Source organism: Canis lupus, chromosome 7 (assembly GCF_048164855.1).
Source record: "Canis lupus baileyi chromosome 7, mCanLup2.hap1, whole genome shotgun sequence".
NCBI classification, from domain to species: Eukaryota; Metazoa; Chordata; class Mammalia; order Carnivora; family Canidae; genus Canis; species Canis lupus.
The window spans coordinates 24,484,845-24,502,962 of record NC_132844.1 but is presented as its reverse complement, the minus strand read 5'-3'; the positions used below and the strand labels follow the sequence as shown (position 1 = coordinate 24,502,962).

At 34.4% G+C, this 18,118-nt stretch overlaps 1 protein-coding gene across 5 annotated transcripts in view; it reads right to left on the bottom strand.

Moving 5' to 3' along the window:
- RNGTT (RNA guanylyltransferase and 5'-phosphatase) overlaps positions 1-18,118 on the bottom strand; it is a 362,293-nt gene that overhangs the window by 135,454 nt on the left and 208,721 nt on the right. For all 5 annotated transcript variants that reach the window (XR_012033880.1, XM_072832087.1, XM_072832088.1 and 2 more), the window contains exon 13: positions 1,968-2,068. Coding sequence is in view for 4 of the 5 variants with exons in the window: in XM_072832087.1 (XP_072688188.1) it covers positions 1,968-2,068 (101 nt within the window). In the remaining variant the exon portion in view is untranslated. The remainder of the gene's footprint in view (positions 1-1,967; positions 2,069-18,118) is intronic.

Below are 18,118 nucleotides of genomic sequence, written 5' to 3'. Positions count from 1 at the left end.
GGATGCTGGAGAGGAGGGGGGTGGGGGAGTGGGGTAACTGGATGATGGACACTAAGGAGGGCACTTTATGTAATGAGCAATGGGTATTATATAAGACTGATGAATCACTGAACTCTACCTCTGAAACTAATAATACATTATATGTTAATTAATTGAATTTAAATAAAAACACACACACAAGGGCTTACACTGCTTGAGTATTATAAACACATCATCAGATAAAATAGGAAATTAAGTAATAAAGCAATGTAAAATTTTTATTTCATCTTTGGAATCATATTTCCAAAGAACTACATTCATCTATGTCTTTTAAGGAGAAAAAAAAAGATGCAGGCAGCCTACCAGAATCCCTCAGCCTCCAACTATTTTAGAAGTGAGGCAGTCTTCTAAACAGCAATTTCAGAGAACACATCAAGTCTACACTCAGCTTGCATAACTATTGATGGACAGGTTCCACAGCAAGTTGGCAACTCAGAATATCCGCATACCAGATACTTTGTTGGGAAGAATGATCTTGAATTTAGTACTTTTCAATACTTATCCAAAGATTTTATATATATATATTTTGGGGGCAGTTTTAAAAACTTGATTGATAATATATTATTATTATTATTATTAATTACTAGCATGTTAATATAAAACATTTATTGATGCTGTTGGTTAATAAACTTAATTGGTATCGATACTAGTATCAATAGTTATCCAAAAATTAAATAAGAGAAATAATATTTTTGAGTAAGTATTGGTAAGAAATAAACTCAAGATTATTCTGGGTTGCCAATGCTATTTCTTTAATCTTTGACATCAATTGATGGGGAAAAAAAAGTATATATATATATATATATCCCATATGATCCTATAAATAGTAAAAAATTTATCTATCTATCCTTGGATGAACTCAGACCAATACAGAGTAAAATACCCAAGCAACAGTATTTGGGGCCCCAGATAATTGTTCTAACTAAACTATACTTTGCTACTAAGTCAGAAACTCTTATTTAAGGATGTAAGATATTAAATATTCCATCTTATAAAAACTGACACTCATATGATTTATTAAACTCTCTCTCTCTCTTTTTTTTTTTTTTTTTTTTTTTTACTTAGGATTACACCACACTGCATAGTATCCTTTATCTAAAAATGCAGTTTCTTAAGAAACTTTATCTTCTGGAGTCTGGACTCAAATTAACTGATCATATATCCTTTGTTCCATTAAGCTATAAAAAGTAAATCTGTAGTTTACCTTTGCCAAGTAAATAAAAAGGATTTCATAGCATGTACTAGTAAACTTTTAATCTGTCAGTGTTGTTTACTTTTTCTTTATGATTTCCTTTATTAAACATTTCTTATTTTGGTGTTACATATTTACTTACATAAAAGGTCATAGAGATTTGTACAACAAGGTTTTGAGAAAATAACGAAAATATTCAGGCTAAAGCATCTTTTTATTCTAAAATCGCAACCAATAAAGTCATATAAAGAAGATCAACCAGTAAATGAAAAACAATGAACATTATGAAAAATCTTAATGAAAGTCAACAATTAAAATATGGAAAAATGTTTTTGTCAGGCAAATGCAAGTTTGAAGTAGTTTCTTTCAAAGCAAAAAAGGCTTACTTCAAAACATTTACTTATAATAACAATGATTATATCTTACATTTATAATTCATTTGACAGGAACTTTCAAGTAAAATCTATATTCACCTTTATAATTTAACAAAGTTCATTTTTTATATTAGAAATAACTGTACTTTTAAAGACCAAAATTTTTAAAGTTTAAAGGATAAGTACAAAATGTTAGTAGCTCTAATAGCTGAAAATTAGATGTATGGGTATATACATATATTGTAAAATAAGATATTTTACTTTTGTGGGGGTAAAGTACATGTAAAGTATCCAGTAAACAGTGAAGTCTTATACAAATAGTATTATTTCATGTAAAATTGGTGGCAAAAGTGTATACTTACCCTTCTCCTCCCATTCTTGTTATCTTTAGGCGAAAATCCACAGAATTCAGACTGGGAGGCTTCCATTTCAAAATATCATCACATCGACCCGGTTTATATTTCTAAAATGAATTAAAATAACAATGGTTAATAAGAAGCTAAAAAGTTAAAAATAACAATTACTTTATACAGTATACTTTGTACTTTTTAAAACAAAGTATAATTGATATACAATGTTGCATTAATATCAGGTGTACAACATAGAAGTTTGAAAATTTTACATATTCTACATACATGCTGCTCACCACAAAAAGTGCAGTTACCATCCATCATCACACACAGTTATTACAATAGACTATAGTCCTTATGCTGTATTTTTCATCCCTGTAACTTATTTATTTTATAATTGGAAGTTTGGGGCCCTCAATTTAAGCAAAATTTTATTTTTATTTTAAGCAAAATTATTACTTTTTTTCTGAATATGTTTTTATCTTCAACTGATGACTGAAGCTAGATATCTAACTTCTTAGTGATGGCCTTTCTCCTTTTCCTGACAAAGCATGCAGACCCTTGTTTGTAAAAATCCAGAAAAAGAATGAAACTGGTTATTCTCTCCAATCTTTTTATGACTTAAAGGAAGTTTGGTCAGTTTTTAAAATTGTTTTGTCTTGTTCAGCTTTACTGTGGGATAATTTACAATGAATAAAATTAATGAGTGAATTTTAACAAATGGATACAATCATGTAACCACTGTCAAAATCATGATATATACCATTCAATCACCCCAAAAAGTTTCCTCCTGACATGTACACTCAATTCCCTCCAAATCTCTGGCAACAGAGACCTTCTTTCTATTACCTTTCTATGTACGTTTCCTAGAAATCATAAGAAATTCTTAACAAAAGGTTCTGCACACCATCAGTGATCATACGTATATGAGTAGTTAGCTCCTTTTTATTACTGAATGGGATTCCATTTTATGTATATACAACAAATTGTTTATGCATTTACAGGCTGAGCATATTTGGGCTGTTCCCAGTTTTAGACTATTGTGAATGATGCTGCTCTGAACATTTGCACAGATGTGCTGTTCTAACTCTTGGGTAAATATTTAGGAGTAGAAAGATTGGGTCACATGGTAAATGTATATTTAACATTATAAGAAACTGTGAAATTGTTTTTAAAAAGTGGTTATAACGGTAGATCCCTTGGTGGCTCAGCGGTTTGGCATCTGCCTTTGGCCCAGGGCATAGTCCTGAAGTCCCAGGATCGAGTTCCACATCAGGCTCCCTGCATGGAGCCTGCTTCTCCCTCTGCCTGTGTCTTTGCCTCTCTCTCTCTCTGTCTCTCATGAATAAAAAATAAATCTTAAAAAAAAAAGTGGTTATAACATTTTCCATTCCCACCAGTAATATATGAGAGGTCAGTTTGATCCATATCCACTCCAGAACTAGGTATTACCAGTCATTTTAAGTCAAAGGTATATTTCATAATTTTAATTTGCATTTCTCTAATGACAGATCTTAAAAATCTTTTAATGTGTTTGTGATTTGTGGATCTTCTTTGGTGATGTGTCTATTCAAAACTTTACCTTTGTTTTTACTGGGTTATCTCCTTTTATTGACTTGTAAGACTTGTTTATATATTTTGAATAAATAACCTTGGTTGGATGTATATACTGCAAATATTTTCTGCCAGTCTTTGTTCTGCCTTTTCATTTCCTTACTTAATTTCTTTTGAAGAGTATTTTTTTTTACTTTAATGAAGCCAAAAATCAATTTTTTGCAGCCTTATTGAGCTATGAGAAAAAAATTTAAGATGTGCATGATCTTTTGATTATATGTATAAACTGTGAAATGATTACAATCAAGCTAATATATCTATCATCTCACATAATTTAATTTTTGGTATGTGGCAAAAGCATTTAAGATCTACTCTCTTAGCAAATTTCAAGTACACATAGTATTAACCATACTCAAACCATGGTCACATTAGGGCTCCAGAACTTAATTATGTAACGGAAAGTTTTTCCCTTTAAGCAATATCTTTCCTTCTCCCCTACCCCCAGTCTCTAGTAATCACCATCCTACTCTGTTATAATGTGTTCAACTTCTCTTTAAAAAAAGGGGGGGTGGGGAGAATCCCTGGGTGGCTCAGCGGTTTGGCGCCTGCCTTTGGCCCAGGGCGCGATCCTGGAGTCCCGGGATCGAGTCCCGCATCAGGCTCCCGGCATGGAGCCTGCTTCTCCCTCTGCCTGTGTCTCTGCCTCTCTCTCTCTCTCTGTGTCTATCATAAATAAATAAATAAATCTTTTTAAAAATTTTTTTTTCTAAAAAAAAAAAAAGATTCCCTTTATATATGAGATCATGTGATGTTTGTTACTGATATTAGCTTATTTCATTTAGCATAAAGTACTTCAGGTTCATCCATGTTGCCACAAATGTAGGATCTCCTTCTTTCCTTAAGACTAATATTCTACTGTGTGTGTGTGTGTGTGTGTATGTATGACCCATTTGAAGTTAATTTATTTATACAATATGAAATAAGGGACTGGGTACACTGGCAGGTGGGTATCAAATCGATACAGCACCATTTATTTCAAAGATTATCTTTTCTCATAGAGTTGCCTTGGCACCTTTGTCAAAAATCAGTTGTTTACAACTATAGATACAGGTCTATTCTCACTAATCTGTTGCACTGAACGTACCTTTCTTTCCAGTAATAACACTGTCTCGATTATTGTGGCTTTTTAATAAGTTTTGAAATCTGGTTGTGTAAGTCCTTAAACTTTGTTCTTCTTTTCCCAAACCCTCTTAACTAAGGTTGCATTTATATTTCCAAATAAATTTTAAAATCAGCTTGTCAATTTCTATGAAAAATAAATCTACTGGGATTTTTATTAAGATTGCACTGAATCAAAAGGTCAGTTTGGGGAGACATGACATCTTAGCAACATGAATCTTCCAATACATTAACATTGCAAATCTGTTTATTTAGATCTTCCAAAATTTTTTCAGCAATGTTTTCTGTTTTTTTTTTTTAAGATTTTATTTATTCATGACAGACAGAGAGAGAGAGAGAGAGAGAGAGAGAGAGGCAGAGACACAGGCAGAGGGAGAAGCAGGCTCCATGCAGGGAGCCTGACGTGGGACTCGATCCTGGGTCTCCAGGATCATACCTTGCGCTGAAGGTGGCACCAAAACGCTGGGCCATCGGGGCTGCCCTGCTGTTTTCTGGTTTTCAATATACAAATCTTAACACAACTTTTGTTTTATTCATTCCTCATAATTTAATATTTTTGGTGATATTATCAATACAAAATATCAGTTGTGTTTCTATCCAACTGCAATGAAAACAATCCAAAAAGGAAAGTAATTCCATTTATAATAATTCTAAAAGAACAAAATACCTAGGAATAAATTTAACCAAGGAAGTGAATTATCTGTATACTGAAAACTGCAAAAACTTACTGAAAAAAATTGAAGACCTAGAAGTTGGAAAACATCTCATGTTCATAGATAGTGTGATATTGTGATTTACAGTAAGAAACACATATTTGGTCTTCATCCTGTTTCTGGTACAGAGGTCCTAAAACCGTTGAAATCTCCTAAGTGATGAGTGCAGTAAAGGTCTTTTGTTCTGTCAGTGAGGTAGATTTTGGAAAGCACTTAATTAAGGCTGAGGACTGGCTGCCAGAGCAGCCAATCGTGCAATCAGAGAGGGTAGGAATTTTTCAGTCCCACCCCCTCCTGACTTCTGGGAAGGAGAGAAGGGGTGAACATTAGATCAATCACCAACTGCTACTGATTTAATCAGTCATGCCTATGTAATGGAAGCTCCGTTAAAAAAGAAAGAAAGAAAGAAAAAGGAGAGGGTTCTGAAAGCTTCCAGGTTGGTGACCATGTGAAGATTTGGGGAGAACAGCAAGGCTCGAAAGGGCATGAAAATTCCACGCACCTTAGTCATTACTCTATCAACAGATTCCATCTAGCATATTAATCAAACCTGAGGAGAATGTCATGGAAACCTCTGATTTATAGCCAGTTCATCAGAAGTACAGGTAACAACCTGGACTTGCAACTGGCATCTGAAAGGAGAGTGGGGAGGCAGTAATCTGGTAGGACTGAGTCTTCAACTCACAGAATTTGACACCACCTCCAAGCGTGAGAATTGAGTTGAACTGTAGGACACACAGCTGGTGTCATAGAATTACTTGTTGATGTGTGGATCACACACACACTGGAATTAGTCTCAGAGTACCAATTTAAGAAGACTCAATATTGCTAAGATGTCAATACTACCCAAAGCAATCTACAGATTCAATATAATCCCTATCAAAATTCCAATAGCCTTTTGTGCAGAAATAGAAAAGTTGATCCCCAAATTCATATGGAATTGCAAAAGATGCAGAAAAGCCAAAACCATCTTGAAAAGAGAGCAACAAAGATGGAGGATTCATACATCCTAATTTCAAACCTTAGTACAAGGCTATTGTAAATCAAAACAGAGATACTGGCATACAGCTAGACATATAGACCAATGAAAAATAATTGAGAGTACAGAAATAAACCTATATGTTAATAGCCAATTGATTTTTTTAAAGATTTTATTTATTTATTCATGAGAGAGACACAGAGAGAGGGGCAGCACAGGCAGAGAGAGAAGCAAGCTCCATGCAGGAAGCCCGACGTGGGACTTGATCCCAGGAGTCAGGGATCACGCCCTGAGCCAAAGGCAAATGCTCAATTACTGAGCCACCCAGGCATCCCTGATGTTTATTTTTTTAACAAGGAGGCAAAGTCTATTCAGTGGGGAAGAGAATATTCTCTTCAGTAAATGACACTGGGATAGCTAGATCTCCCCTTGTAAAATAATGAAATTGGACTGCTATCTCCCCGTATATAAAAAACGAATTAAAAATGGACCAATGAGGGGCATTGGTCCCTGGGCTGCTCAGTTGCCTAAGCATCTGACTCTTGATTTTGACCCAGGTCATACTCTCAGGGTCGTGGGATCGAGCCCCCTGTCAGACTCCATACTCACTGAGGAGTCTGCTTGAGGATTCTCTCCTCCTCCATCTACCCTTCCCAGTGCCTTCTCTCTAATATTTTTTTTAATGGACCAATGACCTATAACAACTAAAACCATATAACTCTTTAGAAGAAAACAGAAGGAGACATTTTTATAATCTTGGATTCTTAGGTATGACACCAAAAGCACAAGCAATAAAAGAAAAAAATAGGTAAACTGGACCTCATCAAATTAAAAAACTTTTGTGCACCACAAGACATTATCAAAGTAAAAAGACAACCCACAGAAGAGGGGGAATGCAAATCATATATCTAATAAGGATTTTATACACAAAATATATATAAAGAATTTCTACAACTCAATAACAAAAGACAAACAACCTAATTTAAAAATTGTCGGGGGTGCCTGAGTGGCTCAGTCAGTTAAGCATCCAACTTAGCTCAGCTCAAGTCTTGATCTCAGGGTTATGAGTTTGACCCCACATTTGAATCAAATAGACATTTCTACAAAAGATACAAAATGTCCAATAAGCACATAAAGAGATGTTATCATTAATCATGAAAGAAATGCAAATTAAAACCCCTTCATACCTACTAGGGCGACTTTCATTTTTTTAAAAAAGAAGAGAGGGAAAATAACAAGTGTTGGAAAGGATATAGAGAAGTCAGAACCCACATATACTACCATAAGGAATAAAAAGTGATGCAGCCACTACAGAGAACAGTTTGGTAGTTCCTCAAAAAGTTACTCACAGAATTACCCTATGATTCAGCAACTCTACTCAGGTACACAGCCCAAAAAATTGAAAAGAGGGATTCAAACAGACACTTATATATGTAAACATTTGATGCAGCATTATTCACAGTAGTCCAAAGGTGGAAACCTAAGTTACATCACCATATAAATGATAAACAAAATATATTATGAACATGCAATGGAATATTATTCAGCCATAAAAAGGAATGAAGTTCTAATACATGCTACAAAATCAATGAACCTCAAAAACGTTATGCTAAGTGAAATAAGCCAAACACAAAAGGACAAAAATTGTATGATTCCACTTGTATGAAATATCCAGAATAGGCAAATTCATAGTGATGGAAAGTAGATTAGAAGTACCAGGAGCCAGGGGGTGGGGGAAATTTAAGTTAATGCTTAATGGCTACAGAATTTTTGTTTGGGGTGATGTAAAGTTTTGGAAATCGTAGAAATGGTTGTATAACACTGTCCATGCAATTAAAGAGATTATAGAAAACAAATGTTTTAAATGTATTCTGGGAACATTGTAAAAAGAGAAAATATTTTACTTGAGTGAACTAATAACTGATTATAGAAGAATGATCGTTGTAAGCCTTGACAAATGGGTAATATTCACTTATGGAGATCTGAGCACGAACTCAAGTAAATGTGAGTAAAACACAGGAGTAGAAAAATATAGCATCTACTAAAGGAGAGGTAAGTATGTCCATTCAGCAAGGGCATTATAGGGAGTGCAGCCATATTCATGGGTGAATAGCTATCCTGGCTGCAACCAGGAACCCACAGTAGAATAAATGGGCATCCTGCGAAGAGGAGAGACCACCACCATCAATAATTCATAAGGGCCTTTATATACCTGATATGGCCAGTGGAGCCTCCTCTCAAAGCTAGACCCTGAGGGTAGTTCTCAGCCATCATCTGTTACTATACAACAGAAGGCTGTTTTCTGCTCAGCTTTTAAGTTCTGTCAGCCTTTTGGAATTAAGATCTTAAAACACTGTATTTCTCTCTGGATAAATTATATTTGATACTGTCGACCAAAAAAAAAAAAATCTTCAGCATATTCTCACCTTAGAAAAAGGAGAAATTTCCATGACACGATAGGACAAAGCAGAGCAAAGAAAGAGAGGGCTTTGAAGTGAGTTTGATCTGGGTTCAAATTCGACCTAGCCCTCTGGCTGCCTCAGCTTCTACAAGACATGTAATTTTGTTTCAAGTAGAAGGAGCTAACCTGCCTTGCTGGACTGTTTTGTGCATCAGACCTCATGAAGACTATGCATTTAGCACCCTGCTTGGCACCCAGTAGGTGCTAAATAATGATAGCTTTTTTTCTTTTTCAAAAATACTTTTTAAAATCAGTATAACTCAAGTTTTTCAAGCTTCAGCCCATGGTAGGCAGCCTTCCCTCCTTGTCCCCTTACTTCCACCCCTTAGCCACATCAAGGGGAATGGAAAATGGGAAGCCAAGAGGGGCAGGCTGCCGGGATGTGTGGTGAGGGCAGCCCAGCAGTGGCTGGGGTGGCAGCTGCCACAAGGCCTCTCCCTATAAATTAAGTACCTGCAGCCACAGCTAGGGGCGAGGCATACTTGTGGAAGTAAGGCCAGAAGGCAGCATCCCTGACCCCCAGCCAAGGAACGGACTGAGGGCAGGGCTCAGGGGGAAAAAGAAGCCAAAGGGAAAGAGAAGAGGTATGGGAGCAGGGGGTGGCGAGGTCTCCAGATTTTGGTCCCAGGAGAAAAGAGGCCAGTTGGTCCAGTTTTGGTGGGTTTAAAGAAGGAAATATATTAGTAAGCACAGGGGAGAGCCAGCCATCAGGCACCCCCAGAGGAGGCAGGCCCCCACCCTGTCCTAGGGGAGTCTGGAGAAAGATACTCATTGGGAAGGAAAAAGTGCTAAAAGTTCTCTATTAATAATATTTTTCTTAAATGTAAAAGTTAAATTGCATTCTAACACATTTTTATAAATCTGAGAAAAACTTCAAAAACTTTAGCCACAGGATTACTTATGTCAAACAGAAGTCCACATAGAGACAAATTTAGTACAACTTAAGTTTTGCTAACAAAGACAAACACCATTGGTGTTGATAGGAAAGATATTTTATCTGTAGCAAATTTAAGAATATATGCTATTGCCCCCCCCCAAGTCTTTTTAAACATAAATGAATATAAAATCAGTATTAATATTCAGTGGAAATTTCATCCATTTATTTCCCCCAAGATATTCATTTGGGTAACATATATCCTTCAGGATGATCGCAAATAAACCTTTAAACTTATTACTGAATATAAAAATTTTTTAAATGCTAATAAAACTGTTAATATTTTCCAGTTGTCAACCCATTAATGAAAAGAATCTGATAAAATTTAGTCTTTTTTCTAAAAAAGCATACTTGATAAAAATGTCATAGATCTTTAAGTGAGAGTGGTTCACTATGCTAGTGAGGGGTAAAAAAGAGTAAGTGAAGAAAGGAAGGTCAGCATCCCACCTTGACCTCATTCACAACCTCTGCCAAGGGAATGTCATACTTAAAGACAAATCATTTACTTCTGTTCCCTATTTATTTATGAGTATGAGACCACTTAGAAGTTATCAAACGTAGGAAAGTTTAATGGTGTACAGTCTTAAAATATTTCATGACAAATAGCTAACAACAAATTCTAAAAAGAATTTAGTATATAATATTACTTGTATAATGAATATTAAATATCCTTCACATTCTTCTCTCTGGAAATCAAGGTTCAATCTTGATTCTAATGAGAAAACAGCATGTACTAATTCTGTTTTTCACAGCAATAATTCAGAAACTTAAGTCTTTCCCTCATCTCATTGCACACCAAACCATTTATTAACGTGAAATACTAGACTTGATATTATTGGAAATTTCAAAGCACCTTTGTGAAAACTAATGAAATTCATGATAATAAATTTTAGAAAATTACATTTTAAAATATCAGAGTTCTCAATTACTGACTGTAAACTCTACAGTGACATAGATTCCACAAGTATAATGTATTTAAATACTTATGGTGCAGCGGTTTGGCGCCTGCCTTTGGCCCAGGGCACGATCCTGGAGACCCGGGATCGAATCCCACATCGGGCTCCCGGTGCATGGAGCCTGCTTCTCCCTCTGCCTCTCTCTCTCTCTCTGTGTGTGTGACTATCATATATAAATGAAAATTTTTTTTAAAATGTTTAAAAAAAAGAATGTAAATTCTACTCCAGAAAAAATCATGTCTAATTATGTGCCTACGAAACACCTAGTAAAATGCTCAATAAATACTTGACAAAAAAAACTAAAGTGCAGGGTGTCTGGGTGGCTCAGTCAGTTAAGTATCTGTCTGCCTTCAGCTCAGATCATAATCTCAAGGCTCCTAGGATCAAGCCCTTTAGCAGACTACCTGCTCAGTGGGGGAGCCTGCTTTTGCTTCTGCCCCTTGCCCTTGCTTGTGCTCTCTCTTGCTCTGTCAAATAAATAAATAAAATCTTCAAAAAAATAAAATAATAAAAATAATAAAGTGCAAAAATTTTAAATTTATTATAAAGTATTATTCTCGGGTACATTTGAATTTATTTTTTAAAATAAATTTTGAAAATTGAATTTTATTTTTTAAATAGAATGATTTAGATTAGGAAATGATTTAAATTAGTAATATTTATGAAAGACTATGCATATCAATCACTACTAAAAAAATCCTTTTTTCATGATCCCCAAAATAATAAAGGCAAAGATATTATATAATAAGAGACTTGCCTTTTAAAATTAAATATTTATGAGTTATCAAACTTAAAATACAGAATCTTGCTGAACTATAACATGGATACAAAAATATCCTTTCAAGCTATAATTTTCAGGGTTAATTAGGGAGGAATGCATTTCGATTTTATTAAATTCACCAACATGTATCTCAATTAAAAAAATTATCAAAGCTATATTTAACTGATACTAATAATACTTAGTTCTAAGAAATAAATCTGGTTTTACCAGGTAAGCTGTTAAGTAAAAAATTGGAGATAAATTACGTCTGAAAGCAATCACCAATATAACCTGAGTTATCCATTATCCTCTTAAAGAAAAAAATGTAATGAATGCAATTCAGACAGCAGAGTAATGTTTGAGAAAGTACCAAATGGAACAGAACCTGGTTTAGATAGAGGTAGAAGATGGCTATGTGCCAAAGAAAAGTCTCTAAAACTTAGAAAATAAAATGGAGGCATAAGTGATATATTTGTTGGATAAAGCAGTGGTTCTCAATAGGGATGACTTTACCCACTTCCCAGCCCAGCAACCCCACCCTACCCCACCCAGGTGTGGGTATTTGGCCATGCCAGCATTTTTGGTTGTCACACTAGGGAGGGGGAGGGAGTAATGCTGCCATCTAGTGGGTAAAGACCAAAGATGTTGCTAAACTTCCTGCACAGGGCAGCTGCCCACAACAAAAAATTATCCAGCCCAAAATGTCAATGGTCCCAAAGTTGAGAAACTCTAATGTAAATGAAGCTAATAGTAATAATAGCAAAAGGGACAAGATATTTAGTTCTTTTTTCCCTCTACTACCTCCATGATTTTAAGCAAGTTCAAAAGTTTATCTATTTCCCTTGTAAAAATGCAGTAGTAATAGTATTGTGCTTGCCTAAAACATGGTATCTAAACCAAAGATATAAAAAAATAAAATAAAATAAAATAAAATAAACCAAAGATATCTCATATTTTGCAGCCCTATGCTACTCTATGATTCCCACTAGGAAAATGTGAGCAGTTATGTTATCATATTCCATCTAGGCCCTACACTGAAACCTGAGACAGAATGCCTTCTTCACAAAGATCAGACTCTGAAACTAAGAAAGATCCCTGGCCTTATCATAATGTTAGTTTTATTTTTGTTGTTCTACCATTTAGTTTTAAGAAAAACAAAAGAAATTCTAATTGGCAATGCTACTGGAGAGAAAAGTAAAACAACTCCAGACTTAGTGGCTTGGTTAAATCCTCTGCCCATGTTTCACAGAGAAGCAAATAGCAAATATCTATAGCACAAAATCAAGATATAAATACCTTGTATAGAAGAAAAGTCATTCATTCAACACTAATTACCTAGTATGTGCTTAATACCACACTAGTTGGAGAAGATACAAAGACTAACAAGACAGTGCACTCAACCACAGTGAGGCTTTTAATCTAATCTGCAAGAGATTATAGAGGTGCTTCAAAAAAAACCCTACAGACATAAAGAGTTGCTTAGGAAATACAACAAAGATATATCAAAATTAGGGGAAGGGGGTAAAGGAAGTTTTCCTGAATAAGAAAAATGCATAAATTGAATTTTGAAAAACAATCAGATTATAAGAAAATTCTAAACAATGTGACCAGAAACATACCTGAATTGAAGGGAAGTTAGTTCAAGTTTTCTGAGACTCAAATTGGCTCATTACTCTATCCTGTTCTTGATATAAAGGGCGGAGGTGGGCGTGGGGGAAGAGAACCACTCTCCCAATAAAACTATGTCAAGGCAATCACTTGGTATTCTACTTCTGAAAAGTCACAAACTTGGTAGAGACAGTAGGAAGAGGTATCATGGAAAGACTCAGGGGAAGAAAATGGAGACTTCCCAGTTTCCAGAAGCTTGCTGACATCTCTCATTTACTTATTAAGTTTTATTGCTACTTATGGAAATTGAAGTTGTAATTTGAGAGTAAAATTATAAGAGATTTGATATAGTTTCTTGGTTTATTCAGGTTGGAAAAATTACTCAAAAACATTCAGATGACTATTTCTATCTTATTCAAAGTCTAATTAATTTCTTCTTGCTGTTGTTGTAATATAAAACAACCTGTGGCTTATATTTCTAATGAAACAAGTTTTGAAAAAAACTGTAATTATACAGAAACTTCTGAAACTTCAGCTTTAGTTTCTATATCTAGACAGTTCCATAGAACTACAATGATTTTAAAATTTAGCCAATGAGGAAACTGGCATAAGACAGGTCAAATGAAAATACTTAATACCAAGATCAGTTAATAGACCTGGATAAGAATACTAGAAAAATGAGGAGCCCTGAAAACATGCAGTAAATGCCCTCTTTTTAAAGATAAACAAACTGATAACCAGAATAGTTATAACTTGTCCAAAAAAATTTCCAAATCACAGTAATACAAAAAATCTTCATACCATTAACTAAATTAAATGTATCATTTGCCCAAAAGCAAATGATGAAAGGTTGAAAAAGTTGGATTATATGATGTCATGAGGTGAGATTACAAAACTGTTCCAAAGGAAGCCAATTTTAAGTCAGTGGTTTTCTAGTTACTCTTTTGTGGGGAGGAGTAAGTGGGAGGAGAAAGCAACTGGCAAGTAGCCTGGAGAGCAGGAAAAGAAAGCTCAACAAACCTAAAAAAACTTCTTCAGCACCTAAACCACTTAGCTTATCTCTACCACCAGTGGAAAGCCTACTAGGCCAAGTATCTAGACCTATCTTTAACAAAGGCCTAATCTCCCAGTGTACCCTGAACCTTTCTCTGGGCCCACCAAAGTATCTCCCCTCCATCAGTCTGCACTCTTTCACCTTATACACTATAATGTGCTATGTCAAGTTTCTCCATAGTATACAAGTGCTTTGAGGGCAGAAACACTGCCTTTATCCATTTTTATTATTTTCAAAACTCAGCAATATATATATACGACATATATAGTAAGCACCCAATTTATTAGATGAAGGAATGAGCTAATACATTCCACAATTCCGGAGTAATTCCCACTTAATATCTATGATTACAGTCATATGATCTTTAAAAATTAACTTTTAGAGCTAGCAGACCCTCATAGTTCCTCTTCTAAAAGACACAAGTCTAAATCAGTCTACTGATAGATGATCAAACTCTAGATACACATAACACCTGCAGCCTAATTACTTTATACATCAACTACTTTAACCTCCTTTTTACTAATTTATACATAGCACTACTAAAATAATTTTCTATGCTCCCAGCATTGGTATGAAGCATTGATATGATAGATAGTGCTCTCAGTTGGAGGCCATATAATTTAGTTAAAGAAGACAATGAGAGCAACCTTGCCCATCTGTCAAAATTCCAGTTTAAGAGAACTCAATTTTTTTATAAATCACTTATTTAATAAATCTAGCTTTAAAACAAATCCAAGAGTTTCAATTACCTCAGAAAGCAAAGAAGTTCTTAAAAACATCGTAACAAAAATAATTTTATAATTTCATGTTACATCACTCAACACAGAAACACACACACACACACACACAAACAAGCTGAATGACAGAAAACAAGAACAGAAAGAAAACACACAGATACAGGTATCACACAATGGCATGGCAGACAGGGAGTGGAAAAAAAAAGTGAATATATATTACTATATAGGCTTATTCTGCTTCATTAAAAACCATCAGAGAAACATTAACATTAAATATCTACCAGAGGTTTCAAAAAAACTGTGTCTATTAAACAGTCATCTGGGGTAAATTTCAAGATCAGAATCAATTTTGAATATACATTCTTCAAGTATCTATTCCCTGCCTCCTTGTTACTGTTACTCACTGCATATAACCCACTCCTCTAAAGCTCCAAATACATCTACAATAACAATTACTTCCAAATCTTCATCTGTAGTCCAGGTAAGAGTTTGTTTGGATGGGGGTAGGGGGCTGTCCTATGCATTGTAGAAGGTTTAGCAGCATCCCTGGCCTCTCTACTCACTGATACGAGCACCAACATCTACCCCCTTTCAGTTGTGATAACCAAAAATGTCTCTAGACATTGTCGAATGTCATCTGACAAATAAAATGGCCTCAGTTGAGAACCAGTGGTCTAGAATATGCACTCACTCTTTTTATCTCAAACAAATATCTATTGATCAACTAGTAGGTCTGTGTCAACCTCTGTGCTAGAGGCCAGAGAGACAAAGGTAATGGGAGGATTTCAGACAAATAAGCAATTACAGTAGACTGTGAGCTTTATGAAATGTGCACTTCAGAACTGTGACAGCATGTAATAAAGAATATAACATATAATAAAAAAAGATCAAGAGAAGCTTCCAGGAAGTGAAATTTAAGCAGAGAGTTATAGGGAAAAAGAATGAGTATAAACAGAAACAAGTGTAGTGAATCTCAGGAAATGAGACATTCAGAATGCATACATATAAAATACAGCACCTAATATTCATCTCTGAAAACCTATGTTATAGGTACTAAAAATATCACTGCGAATGAGACAAATACGGTCTCTGCTTTCACGGTATTTATAGTCTAATTATAGAAATACAAAATCTTAAAATAACTAAAAATCACAATATGGCATTAAATGCTTTGGAGCCAACAAGAGCACCATTATAGCAGGACAGAGTCACATTCACCTAGTTGGACCTGGCTTCCCCAAGCAAGCAACACCTAATTTGACATTCAAAGGATGAATGGGAGTAATACAGGAAAGAAGAAAACAATTTGAAGCAGGAAATATAGCTGTATAAACATGTACTCATTATAGAATATTTCAGTTTGCAGCTTTTACAAAATGAATCGGTCTACCATTAGAAAGAGCTGCTAAAGTTATCACTAAACTTCAACAACAAAAAGAAAATCGATTTTTTTCATTCTAAATTGACAGAATGTGCACTTTTAAATATTTCCTTCTAAAATTCTAAATTGGGGATCCCTGGGTGGCTCAGTGGTTTAGTGCTTGCCTTCAGCCCAGAGCGTGATCCTGGAATCCCGGCATCGAGTTCCACATCGGGCTCCTTGCATGGAGCCTGCTTCTCCCTCTGCCTGTGTGTCTGCCTCTGTCTCTCTATCTCTCATGAATAAATAAATAAAATCTTTAAAAAAATAAAAATAAAATAAAATAAAATAAAATAAAATAAATAAAATAAAATAAAATTCTGAATTGCCACAAGCATAAGGGATGGGAGGTGTCAAAAATAAGCCCTATCTTTGTGCTGATCCAAATATGTGCCCAGATGCTAAAATTAGAGCACTATCAAAATACACAATTCAAAATATGGTTGGACAAATTCTGAAAAGCAAACTGCAAAATGACATGCTATCTTTCTTGAAAAGTAGGGTTGGAATAAGAATGTATTAACACATTTGTAATTGCTTATAAGTGGATAAAGAAAGTGTGAAAAGTTAAACACTAACAATAATCAATAACTGAGGGAGGGATGCCATGTGAAAGCAAGACTTTCTTCTATGTATTTTTGTTTTTACAACATGTTAAAATTTCTGTATTATCTAGTCAAAAATTAAAAACATACCACTGTCAAATACAATTTTTTAAAAATCTATCATTAATGTTTCAATACTAAACATGTTATCAATAAAAAAGAACTATCCTTAATTCATTGTGTTTAATATGTATCACTTACATAAAACTGATTTTATACTTTATATATTCACCCTATTGGAATTCACTGATTCATTCATTTTTGTAAAGTCCTTATTTATATTTATTTCCCTTTGCTCTGCTACCAATATATCATTACCAGTGTCTTTTAGTTGTACAATAAGATTATGTATCTGTATCCAACTGAGACTGATTACAAATTATTCATCTTTGACTGTTTATTTTGTCAACAAAATTCAATGGAAATGCAATACTTTATTTCTTAAGAAAACTAGAAAAATGATGTTCTCCTTCTTCCTTATACAGAGCAAGCTAAGAATATTTTGCTGTGTTTTAACAGTTGAACAAGGAAAAAAATTAAAAATTAAGGTGTATTTTCTTTCTTGGCACTTCACTATTACAATTCTTTGGAAATTATTATATTTTTCAGTAAAAAATAAAATTTTGGGAAAAGATAGAATGACACTTTTCCAGTCTGCCAGGAAACAGAGCCCTTCTTCAAATGAAGACCTATCAAAATATGCAAGCAAATGTCATGGCAACAGAAGCTCTCACCATGGTAACATCATCCCTGCTTCAGAGGAAAACCACTCTAACTCGTCATGTACTTCAAGACAAGGCATTAGACTAATTCTAATTTTCATTTTACAATCTATCCATAACATTCAATATACCTGGCAGTAGTAGAGATTTAATAAAAACATTAATATTTCACGAGAAAGTAATATTAAAATCAAAGCTGACTCCATTTACATGCAAACTGATTAATGCCAGGGATATAAAATCAAGCTGACCCACCTTACAGAAAATCAAGATAGTGATGAAGACATAAAAAAACAATGACATCACAACTGCTTCAGAGAAAATACTTTTGACTCAATATAGAAAAAAATATACACAAAAAAATATACAGTTAATATTTACAGGATAGCTGATATATAAAAGCAAGAAAAGCCTTTTTAAAAAAATAAAACAAAGAATATAATTTCAAGATTTTTATTATTACTTTTACTTTGTAATCCAT